This window comes from Ambystoma mexicanum, chromosome 6p (assembly GCF_040938575.1).
Source record: "Ambystoma mexicanum isolate Mex_15411 chromosome 6p, UKY_AmexF1_1, whole genome shotgun sequence".
Lineage (NCBI taxonomy): Eukaryota > Metazoa > Chordata > Amphibia > Caudata > Ambystomatidae > Ambystoma > Ambystoma mexicanum.
The window spans coordinates 71496135-71510782 of NC_090935.1; the positions used below are offsets into that span (position 1 = coordinate 71496135).

The following is a 14648-nucleotide window of genomic DNA, read 5'->3' on the forward strand; positions in this document are numbered from 1 at the left end:
AAGTATTTATTTGTTCTGGTAGACTTTCAATCCAAGTGGGTTGAATGGGAAGTGGTTAGAGAAGTCACAGCTAATGAGTTGGTTTTGTTTTTGGAGTAAATTTTCCTTATGAGGGGTGTCCATCTGAGTTAGTGTCTGATAATGGCATCCAGCTTGTGTCGGTATTCATGATGACATTTTTAGAAAGTTACAGCATTCTCCATACGCGGACAGCCTTGTTTCATCCGAGGGCCAATAGGCTTGTGGAAAGGGCTGATGGATATTTAAAGGGAGGAATACAATTGGCTGTGGCAAAAGACAGCTGTGGAGAGAAGTATTGGATCACATTATGTGGAGGTATTTGACTACACCTCATTCGGTCACTAGGGTTTCTCCTTTCGTGTCACTTAAAGGTAGGGAACCGGGGACCAAGCTTTGTCCAGGTTGGCTAGGACTGGCTGGGTCAGTTGTGGTGGACAGGAAGGAGATAATTAAATTTGTCAGGCTGGGTCAAAGGACGAACAAGGAGCAGTTTGACAGAAGGGATTGTGTCAAAGTTTGTGATTGGAAAGTCGGAGAATCGGTATTCATTAAGAATCCGAGATTTACTCACACATGTGTTGAAGGTAGGTTTATTGGCCCTAAAACATTACTGTTGTGAGGGGAGGAGTAGTCATTCTCGAGGGTGGAGAAGGCAGATTGGCTGAGGCTGAGGATGTGGAGGTCAGAGGAGGTGATGGCTTTGTGGGTTTGGATGATGTGCAGATTGAGGGTAAGGAGATTGAACAGGAGTCTGAGCAGGAGTCTGAGCAAGAGACTGAGGTGTGTGTGGAATCTGGTATGGGTGTTGGTAGTACTCAGAAGAGGGTCACGCGCAGACCTGGGTGGTTGCGTGATTATATGCACTAGGTTGTAGTTTGCATTACCTGTATTGTTATATTGTTTCAAATGTTCTGCTAGTTCTCTTATCTAAGTTATCTCTTTATTTGTTTTTGGTTTTGTTTTTCCTTTCAGTTTTAAGGGGGGAAGATATGTAATGATTTCTATGTGTCTTCAATGTGTGCTCTGTCATAATGTGCTGCTGTCTCACGAGCCCCGTCCAGGTGTTCCATGCTGGCTCGTGAGACAGCGGTGACGGTTGCTGGAGGGTGAGCCTCGCAGCGGTGTTGTGTTGTGCATGGATTGGCCCGCTCATTAAAGGTTGTAACTACGTGTCATCACTTCACAGTGCATTAAAACTGTACTGTATTGTAAAAATGTACAGTTTGTTCTTTTCTTCTGCTTTTATATATATTTCTTTTTCAATTGAATAATGTAGTCGTCAAGCTGCGTTGGTTTCAGTGTTCCGACACGCAATTGCACAGTGCAGCAGATTGTGAGCACTGTTGGCAGGCATTGGATTGCTGCTTGGCAACCAATCACAGTATTACGCTTTTCTATGATGTAGGGTCCATTACTCTAACTCCTATGTGATTGCGGTTTTCAAAAGCGCATAGTGCTCAAGCTGCTAATCCAAATGTAAAGAATGCGAGGGCAAGGAGAAACAGTTCAGAGGCTCATAAAAATTTCGGGTTTGCTCTTAATTTCTTATTCCTTCGCAAAGCGAAGAGCTTTTGCGCTGGCATTCAATGACAGCATGCTGAAGTCTGTCTGTGGGGCTTATTAAAGAGCTGATAAGACGTCCAGGATGATGTGGCTGCCAAAAAGGTGAAGCTCATCACCATTTATTGTAGTTCCATAATACTCTCCATGTAAATGATGGGTGCACAGCTGTAGATTATTTCTCAGGTATGTTTATTTCACAGGGTTTATGGATAGTGGTTACAGCATACAGCCAACAATCTTCCTCTCATGACTTTGTAACTTCTCCCTCATCGTTCCACTCTAGAACCCTCATCCTCCCTGCATCATGAGGTTCTAATTAAAGCAGAACGCAGTAAGAGTGATGTGAGGTTTGGGTATTTTAACAAGTGTTTCGGTGGTCACCTCGATGTGTGTGGTAAGTGTGCAGTTGGAGAGGTTGGTAGAGAAAAAGGAAATGGTTAATACCTTTTTGGGTGATCTCCAAATATTGTGCAGTTATGAGTAGGAAAAGAGCTGGAAAATATAAGGGAAGTGGTGATCACAGGGGGTGGGTATTAGAGGCAAGTCGATAGGCTGCATGACACAACACACTACCTACTTGTGCACTGAGCGGTTGGACACAGGAGAAATGTGTTCTGTGCAAGCTTCTTTGACCAGGCTCAATCACACATGATACAAACACATTGTTTAATTGAACATCCCATCATCTACTTTGTCTCTCACGCCCCCCAGCTCCTATTTATCGCATAGGCATCACCTCATATATCACTAATTTTTATCACTTCTAGCTCCTCATCCCTATTACCTAGTTCATCTATAATTTCTAATTTCTATCACCTTCTCTGTCTCTCAATTCCATTTGATCTAACCCCATTATTCCCAAGTTCTTTCACCCAGTAACAGCTTCTGTCTCCCATCCAGTCTACCCCTTACATCTCACATGTGCATCAATTTCTAGGTCTCTTATCCCCATCCCCTTATGTATGTCTTATTCCCAACACCTTCTTCATCTCTCATCAATAGTATCTCCATCATCTCTTATCCCCATCTCTTCTTGTTTCACTCATTCTGTTAACATACTGCACATCTCATTCGATCACCTGCTGCATATTTCATCCTCATCACCACCTACATCTCTCATCCCTATAATCTAATAGATCTCTTATTCTGAAGACATATGTTTTCACTTGTCCTCATCACATCTAGTGTCTATCATCCCCATTAACCTCATGTGTTTCTCATACACATCACATCATGTCTCTCTTATCCTATGACATCTTGCCTCTCGCATTCCAGTGACCTGCTGTTCTCCCTTTGACATTACTTTATGTGTTAACCATCCACGTCATTTCCTGAGTATCACATCCTGGTTACCCCCTGTGTTTCCTGTCCCCATTACTACCTGCATCTCTTATCTTTATCGCCACTTGAACCTCTCTCATTGCTATTAACTCCAGTTTCTCCTAGCCCCATCATATGCTACATCTATCATGCCATTTTCTCCTGCAACTTTAATCCTATAACTACCTGAATTGCTTGCCTCTCCCCCTTGTTATCTCATGCCCTTCATCTCAACCACCTCTCATCATCATCACATCCTGTTTCTTTAATTTCTATTGACTATGGTGTCCTTATGCAAATCCTCTCCTATGTCTCTCGTCTCCATCAACTGTGTGTCTCCCATCCCAATCACCTCCTGCGTCCATATCCTCATCACCTCTTCTATTGCTCATTGCTCGCTCGCCCCATCTAGTCCTGCGTCTCTCATCCATGTCACCTAGTGTCCTCATCCACTTCATCGCGTGTGTCTCTCGTGCCCATTACCTAATTTGTTTCTCATTTTCATTAAAACATGTGCCCTCACCAGTATCTCCTCCTGTTTCCACATCTCGATCACCACGTATGTCACTCGTCTCCAACTAGTCTTGCGTCTCTCATACCTATCTCTGCTAGCATCCTCAGCCTCATCATCTCGGAGAATTGCTTGCAGGAGAATTGACCACATTTAAAAGGTCAATTAGGATATATATGAATGGGGAAGCCCCCTGCAACCCACCACCCAATCCCAAAAACCTGCAATCCCCCACCCAATCCCCTATTATTTACTATCCCACACATATATATAAAAAAAAACTAAAATAAATGTAAAGGTCAGTTGTGCATAAGGTTAATTAGGACCATGATTATTAAGTCAATTAAGACAAACGGTCAATTGTAAAAGATCAATTTGGGTAATACCATCATCTCCAGGGTTCCTCACTGCATGCACCACATGTCTCTGATCCCCTCCAACATCTAACATCTGCATCACCTTCTATATCTCTATCCCCACCAATTCCTGCATCTCTCATCCCTATCCTTTTGGATGTGTATGTTCCAGATCACCTGGTTCAATCTAATACACATCTACTACTTTGTATCCCATTGTCGTGACCTCTTTCATCTCTTATCCCTCTCACCGCCTGCATCTTTTATCCTCATTACTTTATGTGTCTCTCATCCCCAACACCACCTTCACTATAATCACATTACCTTCAGCATTTCCTATTCCCATCTCCTCCCCTTTCACTCATTCCTATAACCTACTTCATCCTCCATCCCAATCACCTCCTCTGTCTCTCATCCATTGCCATCCTGCACCTCTCATACCCATTGCCACCTGAATCTCTCATCCGCATTTACTACTGTGTCTGTTGGCCAGAAAATGTCATTGTTCACTAATCCTTCTTCTCTCATCAGATATTTTTTTATCCTACTCCACATGATGGGGGTCATTGGTCACGGCAGCTCGATGTGTACTAGCCCTGATGTTACGTCTAGAGCGGGCATGTACAGGTGCTGATCAAAGCAGAGGTGGTGCTGGATGTGCCACATGGTGGTGGGAGGGGTCCCTGGGGCAGCTGATCCTGGAAATTGAGTGTTGCTGATGCAGAATTCATGGGAGGAACATCTATCAGAAAGAACATTACTGAGACCAGGTCATTTTTTTCCATGTTCAACAACTCATATACAACTCATGCAGCAGTTAAATCCTAGGCTTCCCTAAACATATTGCACACAATTCCAGATTCCACAAACCATCGCCCACAATACCAAGCTTCACTATACTACAAACAAACAAAGCAGTCCACACTCGTAGTTGATGTGCACCACAATGTTCTGGTACTCTCTACGGTGACCGATTCACAACTTCCACGCAGCTCAATGCAGCACAGCACTTCTCTTCATCTGCACAGCATTACACTTTCAGGCGTACTGAAAGAGAATCAAAGTAAAAGCTAATTAACATGGTACTCAACTCAGGTGGTGTCTCTGCACCCTTTCACAACATTCAGATGATCTTTTGTCTTAATGCCCCTAAGGAAAGCCCTTCTGATCTCCTGAGAGACTGCCTCTCAGCTGTGTGTCAGTGGATGACCGAAAACTGACTCAAGTTAAATGGGGAGAAGACCAAGGTATTGGTGATTGGCCAGGCTCCCAATAGTTGGACCCCTGATTATTGGCCTGCTTGCCTGGGACCCTGACCAAAACCCTCCACTGTAGTGAAGAGCCTTGGTATTAAGGTTATGACTTTTGGCTCCCGAGAAGTTCAAATCTCAGTGGTTTGCCAGAGTGGCTTTGCTAAATTGACGGTTTTGAAGAAGTTGCTTCTGTTTCTACCTAATGAGGCTAGGAGCAAATTTGTCACTGACTCCATTATGGGTGCCATTTATTATTGCAATGGCATTTACCTTGGCCAGCAAGAGGCATTACTCCAACGCCTCCAGATCCTCCAGAACGCGGCAGCCATGCTTGCTCTTCGCACCCTTAGACCATCTCATTCTCACAACCACCTCCAGCGTCTCCACTGGTTGCCTGTAAGAACCTGGGTTAAATTCAAGGTCTTATGCATGGTTCATCATCCTATTCACTCTGCTGGTGCTGTGTTTTTGCAGGCAAAGATTTCCCTTTATCAGCCTAAGAGACTCCTCTGCTCGTCGAGCCAGTTTCTGCTGGCTGTCCCCCGCTTTCAACGCGCTCGTGCGGGTGGCAAATCTTTTTCTGTACTGGCCCGTCTTTGTGGAACGCTCTCCCTTTTCATATCAGGAGCATTCACGTTGTATCTATTTTTCGTAAACTTTTCTGTTTTAACATGTGTTGCCCTCCTCTCCTTTCTGGTGACTTCTTTCTCCCCAGCGCCTTGATGCCTTCAGGTTTTTGTTGCGTTTTATAAATTCTGTTACATTACATTCACCTTGAAAAGATGAGGGCTGAATTGTCCTGCTTCTCGATTAGATATTACTAAGTGTAGACTGCCCCCCACCCATGTCTGAGGTGAGTATTAACCTGTAGGGTGAGCAGTTAACGTGTGAGCTACATATCCTCACTCAGTGCGATTGACAACCCCCACGTTTTCAGGTCACATTCACCATATTTTCTTCTATTGTGCCTGGGAGTAAGGGTTCTATGTCATTTCATCGAAATAATTTTTTCGATTGTTTTTTTAACAAAATAGTTTTCAACTAAAATATTCATGGAAATTGGCTTCTGCAAGCCCCCATCCCCTTTTGATTTTTCTCTATCCCCGACTCCCCACCCCTTATATGCACTTTTGTCACCCAAATTGTCAAATCTCCTTTTCCTGAATGTAGTGACATTGGGGATTCTCTTCTTATTCACTCCTGTTCATTTTTTATAAACTGTACATATCTGCATCAACCACTGGAGTCCCTTCCTTATACACATGGAAATACAGGCTGATATTAAATGGCTATTTTCTCTCGACTTGTAGATGGCTTTGAGTCTTCTATTGATCCGTTGCCCATCACAGGGACCAGTATTGGTGCCCAATGTTACTGAACCCACAATTTGATTACATAAAGCCTCCTGATCATATAACTCCTTGTAGAGCCCAGTCATATGTCATGATATCTCTGATACTCTTGATATCCTTGCCTCTGTCATGAGAATCCGTCTGAAGCCCAAAGCCAAGTGCAACTCCTGGTACGACGCAGACCTTGTCACCCTAAAACATAAGTGTAGGGTGGCAGAGAGGAAATGGCGTGGTTCATGTACAATCTCTGACAAACTGGCCTGCCGCCTGCTGAAAAGGCAATAGCGGCTCTCTGTCCTAACCAAGAAGAGAGCTCATATCCAAGCCCGCATCTCTGCGGCGTCTAACAACTCGGCTGAACTATTTAAAATCTGCAAGGAACTGGCCAATCCTGCCACAGTCTCTACCTCCCCTGTCCCTTCCCAGGCCCTTTGCACAGCACTGGCCTCGCATATCGTTGCTAAAACACAGGGCATTCTGTCCTCACTCTCCGCCTATTTCCTCCTTTCCCCTACTACCTGCTCTTCCTCTGACCCTTCTGCAGCCATTCCCTCCCTCCTTCTCTTCCTTTCCCCTTTTCTCCACAGATGAGGGTTCTAGACAAGTCCGATCTATGAAAGTCTCATCGAAACAGGTTCACCCCTGTTCCTCCAAAACTATCAAGGACCACATCGACTCCCTGGCTCCTGCCCTGGCTGATTTTTGCAATCACTCCTTCACCACCGGAGTCTTCCCATCCCCCCTGAAGCACTCCCTTGTGTACCCTCTTCTTAAGAAACCCTCTGCCAACCCCTCCTGCCCGGCTAACTATCACCCAATCTCCATTACTCCCTTCCTGGGCAAGCTCCTGGAGAAACTGGCCATCTCGCAGCTTAATCTCCACAACAAATCTGTTGATTGTCTTCATGACCATCAGTCTGGCTTCAGAGCTGCCAGAAGCACAGAAACTGCTCTCCTGAACATCCGTAAAGACCTGCTCTCCAATCATGACTCTAACACCCCTTGTGTCCTCATCTAGCTTGATTTCTCTTCTGCCTTTGACACTGTCAACCATGCCATCCTGCTCAACCGTCTCTGTGATAACCTGGGCATCACTGGTCAGGCTCTGGCGTGGCTGACTTCTTTCCTCTCTGACCGACCCTCTAAGGTCCAACTTGGGTCCTTCCTCTCCGATATCTTTTTATCTACCTGTGGTGTCCCACAGGGATCTGACCTCTCTCCCTGGCTGTTCAAACAATACTTGGCACTCCTTCCCACCGCATCGCTGCTCTCTGCCCCAATTTTCAGTGCTATGCAGATGATACCCAGCTCATTTTCAGGCTACCTTCGGCCTCCTCCTCTCCTTCCCTTATCTCTGACTGTCTGTCTGCTATCCAGGAGTGGTGTGCTGCCAATGACCTATGCCTTAATGCCAGTAAGACTGAGATTCTACTCATCGGCACACCCACTCCCTCCTTCCCTGCAGCTCTCTGGCCGGCCTCTCTTGGCCATCTTTCTGCTCCCACCTGCAAGGCTAAAAACCTTGGGGTCATCTTCGATTCCACACTCTCCTTCTCCCCTCACATCTCTGATGTCTCTAAGAAGTCACACTACCAGTTGCACCTCCTCAGAGGTATTCTTCCTTTCCTCTCCTTCCCCCAGAAGCTCACTGTCTCCAGAGCCCTGGTTCTCTCTAGGCTGGACTATTGTAACAATCTGCCTGCCTTTACTCTCCGCCCTCTTCAACTCATCCAGAACAGGACTGCAAGACTTATCCTTGGCCTCAAGCCCAGGGATCGTATCTCTCCAGGACTGAAATCTCTGCACTGGCTCCCACTGGCTGCGAGGATTAAGTTCAAAACCCTCTACATTGTCCACAAGGCCTTCTGGGGCCTGCGGCCGCAATACCTTCAACTCTCTCTTCCCAAATATCTTCCTTCTCGAGCTCTTTGCTCATCTACCTCCAACTCACCCAGGGTCAGTTGTTTCTCCAAGTAACGAGTTTGTGGTAGAGCTATCTCTTCAGCAGGGGCCTCCCTCTGGAACAGCCTTTCTGCCTTCCTGAAACGTGAGGAGAACCATCTCTGGTTCCGGAAGCACCTCAAAACCTTCCTCTTTGCCTCTGCTTCTCTCCCTCTCTCCCCTGCTGAATTCCTGGCTGAAACTGAACTGGTTACCTGGTGACCCTTTCTGATCTGAGGCCGAGGCCCCGTCAGTTGCACACCTGCACTGCCTCCCTGGCATCCCCCGGGACTGTTTTCTGTATCCCTACAGTCCGCCTAACAGCACTTATGTCTGCACTTACCTCGCACTTGCCAGATACTACATGGATGGGAATGCATTTAATTGGTTCCTGTTTTATATTCCTCTCCATTCATTTAGCTTCCCACTAGACCGTGGCTTCAATGGGGATTTGAGACTTTTGCTACACATTAAACACACATAGGCTCTCATTTGTTCTATCTTGGTTTAATTCTTATTTGACTAACCAAACTTTCTCTGTCTCTTGGGCGGGCAACAGCTTTACGTCTTTCTGGCTTTAACGCGGGGTTCCTCAAGGGTCAGTTCTAGGCCCCTTTCTCTACTCTTTATACACATCACAGCTTGCTGCTATCATCTCCTCCTTTGGTATATCACATAATTTCTATGTGAATGACACTCAGCTATTTCTATCTTTCTCTTCTTTCTCCCAGGATATTCACCACACTCACTGCTTGTCTCATCCCTATCAAATACTGGATGTCTTCTCATTTTCTCACCCTTAATGCAGGGAAGACGAGGTCCTGTGCTTCCCTGTAAATACTCTTCCTCCTCATCTCCCACTCCGGTTCATATCTTTTCCAACCACAGCTCATAATCCTGGTCTACACTTTGACTGAACTCTTTCTTTTGCTCATAATATTTCTCTTACCTCTCGCTCCTGCCCGTTTCCATCTTCATATTATCCGCAAAGGCTCGTCCCTTTCTCACCTTCCATGCATCTAAACTTTTAATTTCCTCACTGATCTTTTCCTGACTCTTCTATTGTTCTACTACTCTGTTCGGTCTTCCAAGTTCCCGCCTTGCCCCCTTAAGATCAGTCTTTAACTCTTCCATCTGTCTGCCATGAGCTGGGGAAGGTAGGATAACCCTATACATATCTCCCAGGAGATCACTCCCCCCTGTATCTTGTTTATCATCTCTTGATATTATCTAACCCCCTCTTCCCCCTTCTGGTGATCTTCTGCCCAATGACCCTGTCTAGGCATGTATATATGAATGATACTATATCACTAACTTCGGATAGGTATATTTTTCATTGAGTCATGAGAGTCTCCAATTTACTTGGTGTTTTGCTGATTCCCTGCTTTAAGAACATTGTCACTGTTAGGCAGAATCCCGTGCAGTGCCCTTAGGGACCACTACACACGATTAAGACTACAGGTGGCAATACAAGTTTTACCTTTGGTACAATCCTTACTACTATGTCAGAGTGGTAGCAGTGGCGGAGCAGCCAGGCTTATCTCAAGAGTATATGAGCAGTAGCAGAGATTACACAAAGGGACCACAATTACTGTGACTCAAGCAAACACTGACTCAAGGTTTCAGGTATAAAAATATAAGTACATTTATTTTTAAACCATTTGTTATAAACACAACACTTCTATGAAACTTCAATAAAAACCACACGTTAATATAACTAACCAATTCACTTTGTACAGTAAGTCTCAATGTAAGTACCCTGTGTTGGAATGAACCGGTGTTAGGCAAAAAACACGTTACCGCGAATACGATTTCGATCACTTTTTGACAGTTCGGTCTACTAAACAAATGCACGTATCTGTGACATGAAATGCTACCAGGGCAAAAACACACTTAGCACTTGAGGTACCCAGAGGGAGTTGAAGGGAAAAAATCACAGACAATATTTTGGTTAGGCAGGCAGAATCAAGAAACACTCAGAGACAGGAGTTCGAAAGTCAAAGGGCTGGAGCCAGGGTCGAAAGACATCGGTGCCAGTTGCCGAAGATCACACAGTCAGACAGTTCACGATTCAACATAGCCAGAAGTACTTTGATATTGTCAATATTCGGAAGCAAAAGTTATAAGAAGGAGGGAAGACAAGGGCAAGCCTTGGAAATGAAGAAAAAAGGGATTCACCCAGTTTCCTCAACAGAACACAGTACCTTATTCCAGTGGTGCAGCTGGTGCCCAGGCAGTTATTCCTGTTGGTTTCCCACAGACCCACGATTCCTGGAGCTTTGTTGTGAAGGAGGACGTCTGAAGAGGGTCTGCAGCACACAGGGATGAAGCCGGCAGCAGCGACAAGGAATACAAGGTGCGCTCCTTAAAAACAGGAGAGGCTCTTCAGGTGGCTATCCGGACCACTACAGCAACATGCAGTGATTTCGACCAAGGAAGAGGATCCTCTGGCTGTAGAAGATGAGCTGGTTATCCCCACCAAGCTCAAGGGAAGAAGACTCCGGACTGGATATTCTCTGAGTCATTGATGGGAAGATAGCTTGGGACTGTAGCAGGGCTTCGCCGGGACGAGGTAGTTGCAGCAGCTGTCTTTCTCTCTGCTGCGGTTCCTTGTAGTTCCAGTGGTGACTCTCTGACTTCTAGCCCAAGAGACCTGCCTTTTATGCGAAAAACCCCCATTCACACAGCCTGGCTGTCAATCACCCAGCAGGGGGGTTGTCCAGCCCGGACAAATACCCTGACCAATCATGACAAAGTGCGACTTGGGTTTCCTAGGATACCCTGTGCAGGGGGTGACTACACCCCTCCCTCACATTCAGCCCACCTAGACACCCAGGCGCCTGGTGGAGGGCGTCTGGACAGAAAGCCTGCCAAAAGACGGCGAACAAAGAAGGTGAACCTAGTTTGCTGTGTAAAGTAAAACACAAGAAGGACTTTAACAAAAAGAAATGGCAAATAAACCCAACCAGAGCCAAAAGAAATACGATTTGGTCAAGCAGGTTTATGTTCGAGGCTAATATAATAGCCAAGAACTGTACCACGTTTAGCTAATATAATCGCGGTAGAAAAGTTATGGTAGATACCACTGCCACCAGCCAAGTCTAAATGTTAAAAGAGCGAACAATGCTCTTGGAGGTACAGATAAAAAGGGATACGAGTTAACCCTTTCCAGTACTCTATGGAAGATGGGCTATACTGGATCTGTGGTAGATTGACTAAGTAAAGTTAATAGTAACTTTACCCTTTTCTAGGGGACAGTAGTCGCCTCAGAAATGGAGTCGAGGGAAGTCGTAAAGACAACCCTGTGCCATGGCACTGAAGGTGCTGGGTAACACACACAAAGAAGGGGGCTACTGAAGTGGTGTGCTTCAGAGTCCACAATCACAAAAACAGATAGAAACACATAGCAAAACACAGGTAAGAGTGGGGGAAAAGCTATCACTCTTACCAAGTGGAAAACAAATAAACTCCAGAAGTCCAGCAAAGCTGCTGGGGGACTCACTAGGTGAGGGAAATTAGCTATAGATGAGAATTCTCCCTAACAGTCATTATCTGTGTAGTGAAAAATTCAGGGCTTATTCAAGTAGTTTGACGTTTTCATTGTGTTTGTAAATGGACAGCTCACTGAGCAGATGGGTTTTATTTTGGGGTCTAATGGAATAACCTTTATTGAGTAAGTGGATTTCACACCTGTATGCTAAGACTACAAACATCTGTACACAATTTGATTGGGTGGGATTCATGAATAATGCAGGCAAGCCAGTCCTTTAATAAAACATTGATGGTATTGATGACATTTATTCAGAGTAGCTGATTTGACTGAGATCCAGTCATATCTTAGAATTCCACATTTCTTAATGTGCAGCTGTTCATAAAGGTTGGCTCTCATTGAACTGTACACATATGTTGTTGCTTTCGAGGACATGTTGATGGTTGTTATTCTGAGGTTACCTCTGAGATGTGAATGATAATGCTTGAAAGGTGGTTAACACCAAATTAATTCAGAATATTCCTACCTTCTGTTTGTGCCTTGAAATATTCTGCTAATATAAGATGTTTATGTACCACAGCCCCTTCAAGTGCTCTTCTATTATCTGCAGAACTAGTCATAACCTCAGGGGGTGAGAATATCCCCCCAGTCCTAATTGAGGATACAGTGAAGAAGGAGCTGCCGATTATCAGTAATGCCATGCTGGTGGGAGACTACAGGAAGTTCCTTTCCATGCTGCTCACATTAAAGGTGAGAGTATAACCTCTGAATGCAAACCCATACCCACAGGCTGGATCAGGTAAGAGATAAATTCTGCCCTTGATGAGGTTCTGAATACAAACCCATACCCACAAGCTGGATCAGGTAAGAGCTAATTTCTGCCTTGATGAGGTTCAGAATACAAACCCATACCCCCAAGCTGGATCAGGTAAGATCTAATTTCTGCCCTTGATGAGGTTCAGAATATAAACCCATACCCAAAAGCTGGATTAGGTAAGAAATTATTTCTGCCCTTGATCAGTTTCTGAATACAAACCCATAAACACAGACCTGTTCAGGTAAGAGTGTATTCCCGCCCTTGACGAGAGTCTGAATACAAACCACTACCCACAAGATGGATCAGGTAACAGCTAATTTATGCCCCTTATAAGGTTCTGAATACAATCACACACACACACACTTAGGCTGGATCAGGTAAGTGCTTATTCCTTCCCTTGATGAATTTCTAAATACAAATGCATTCTCAGGTATCTCAGGTATCTCTTGAGGTCAGCCCCTTTGAAGGCTGATGACCATTACCTGAGTCACTCACCTCCCCGGTGACATGTGAATGACTCAACCGTCGCTACATCATCTGCTGGGTTCCCCACAGGGCAGTCTGCATGTGCTTTTGCATGTGTCCTTTTCCAAGGTACATCATGTCCAAGCCTTTTCTTGACATAATTCTCCTATGTAGAAGCTTGCTCTGCACTTCTTAACCCTTCTGACTGTGCCTCTCCACTGACTGCATCCCCTACCCCTGCGACCTGCCCCTTAGGCCGGGTGAGCCCCCTTCCCTGTTGATTCCTTCCTCCCGCTCCTCCTTGAGTTCACCTCTTGCCCCTTCCTTCTTTGTCTCCCCACCTGCGTCCTCTCCCTGCGTGGGTCCCCCGCATTCCAAGATTGCGTGCTCTCTGTGCTGCTTTCATCCTTGCCTGCTTGTGCTGCGTGCCCATCAGCCTGCATGGTCCCTCACAATCCCTGATTGCATTCACGCAGTTTCCATCCTTACCTATTCACGCTGCGTCTCCTCGGCATGCATTGTTTCTCACAATCCTTAATTGCGTGTGCTTCCGCGCCCCTGCCTTCCTTGATACACCTGCGCCTGTGCCTGTGCGCCCTCAGCTAGCGCGGCCCCTCGTAATCTTTGATCGCGTTTGTTTCCCCTCACCTTCCATCCTTGGCTACGATCGCACTTGCGTGTCCTCAGCCCGCGTGGCCCCTCACAATCCTTGATCATGTTTGTTTTCCAGCACCTTCTATCCTTGGCTATGCTCGAATCTGCGTGTACCAGCCCACGTGGTTCCTTGCAATCCTTGTTCGCTTGTGCTCTGTGCCCCTTCCACCCTCGGCTATGCATGCGCCTTTGCAGCCTTCGCCCGTGCTGCTCCTTCGCAATCCTTGAATGTGTGTGCTTTGCGCCGTCCATCTTCGGCTCACCAGCACCCATGCACCCCCTGTGCATCCTTGCCCCCTCCAGGTCCCCCTTGCCCTTTTTTCCCCTCCCAGTTCCTCTTGCTACGCTGTGTTGCTCTGTGTTTCCGCTTGGGCCCCTTTTTTTGCTTATTTCACTGTTCCTGTATTTGTTTTCTTCATCTACTCTTATCTGTACTTCCTACCTCCATTTTTTTTCACTCTTCTCCGCTTGTTCCCTTTGATCACGGTTCATCATCTCCTTGATCACTGCTCATTATCTAGTCCTTCGTTTTGCTGTATACTTGTACTGCCTAATTCTCTGTTTTTGCTCACACTCTCCTTAAGTTCCCTTGATTTATCATTCTGGTCTAGCCCCTGTTCTGCCTGGTTGTTCCATTGCTGTGTCATTTTCTTTCAGGTTCCCTCATTCATACTCAGTTAAGGGTTTATGTTTCACTTCTACTTGACTGCCCCTCTTGTCCCTTGAGTGCATCGTCTAGTTAGCCTTATTTTACTTAGGTTTTCTTGTGTCGCTGGGTCTCGTCTGCTTGTACCTCTCCTCTTGTGCCCTCACCTAGCATCTCCCCTCCCCCTTACCTTGTCACCTCCCCCTCCACCTTCCTCCTTCTTCCCCACCCCTGCATCCTCTATTGTGCTCTCTGTTTC

General features: G+C 45.8%; 1 protein-coding gene across 1 annotated transcript in view; it reads left to right on the plus strand.

The window, feature by feature from the left end:
- The window catches only part of LOC138510876 (long-chain-fatty-acid--CoA ligase ACSBG2-like), a 366119-nt gene that overhangs the window by 285664 nt on the left and 65807 nt on the right, over window positions 1-14648 (plus strand). The window contains exon 11 of the mRNA XM_069626532.1: window positions 12418-12557. Coding sequence (XP_069482633.1) covers window positions 12418-12557 — 140 coding nt within the window. The remainder of the gene's footprint in view (window positions 1-12417; window positions 12558-14648) is intronic.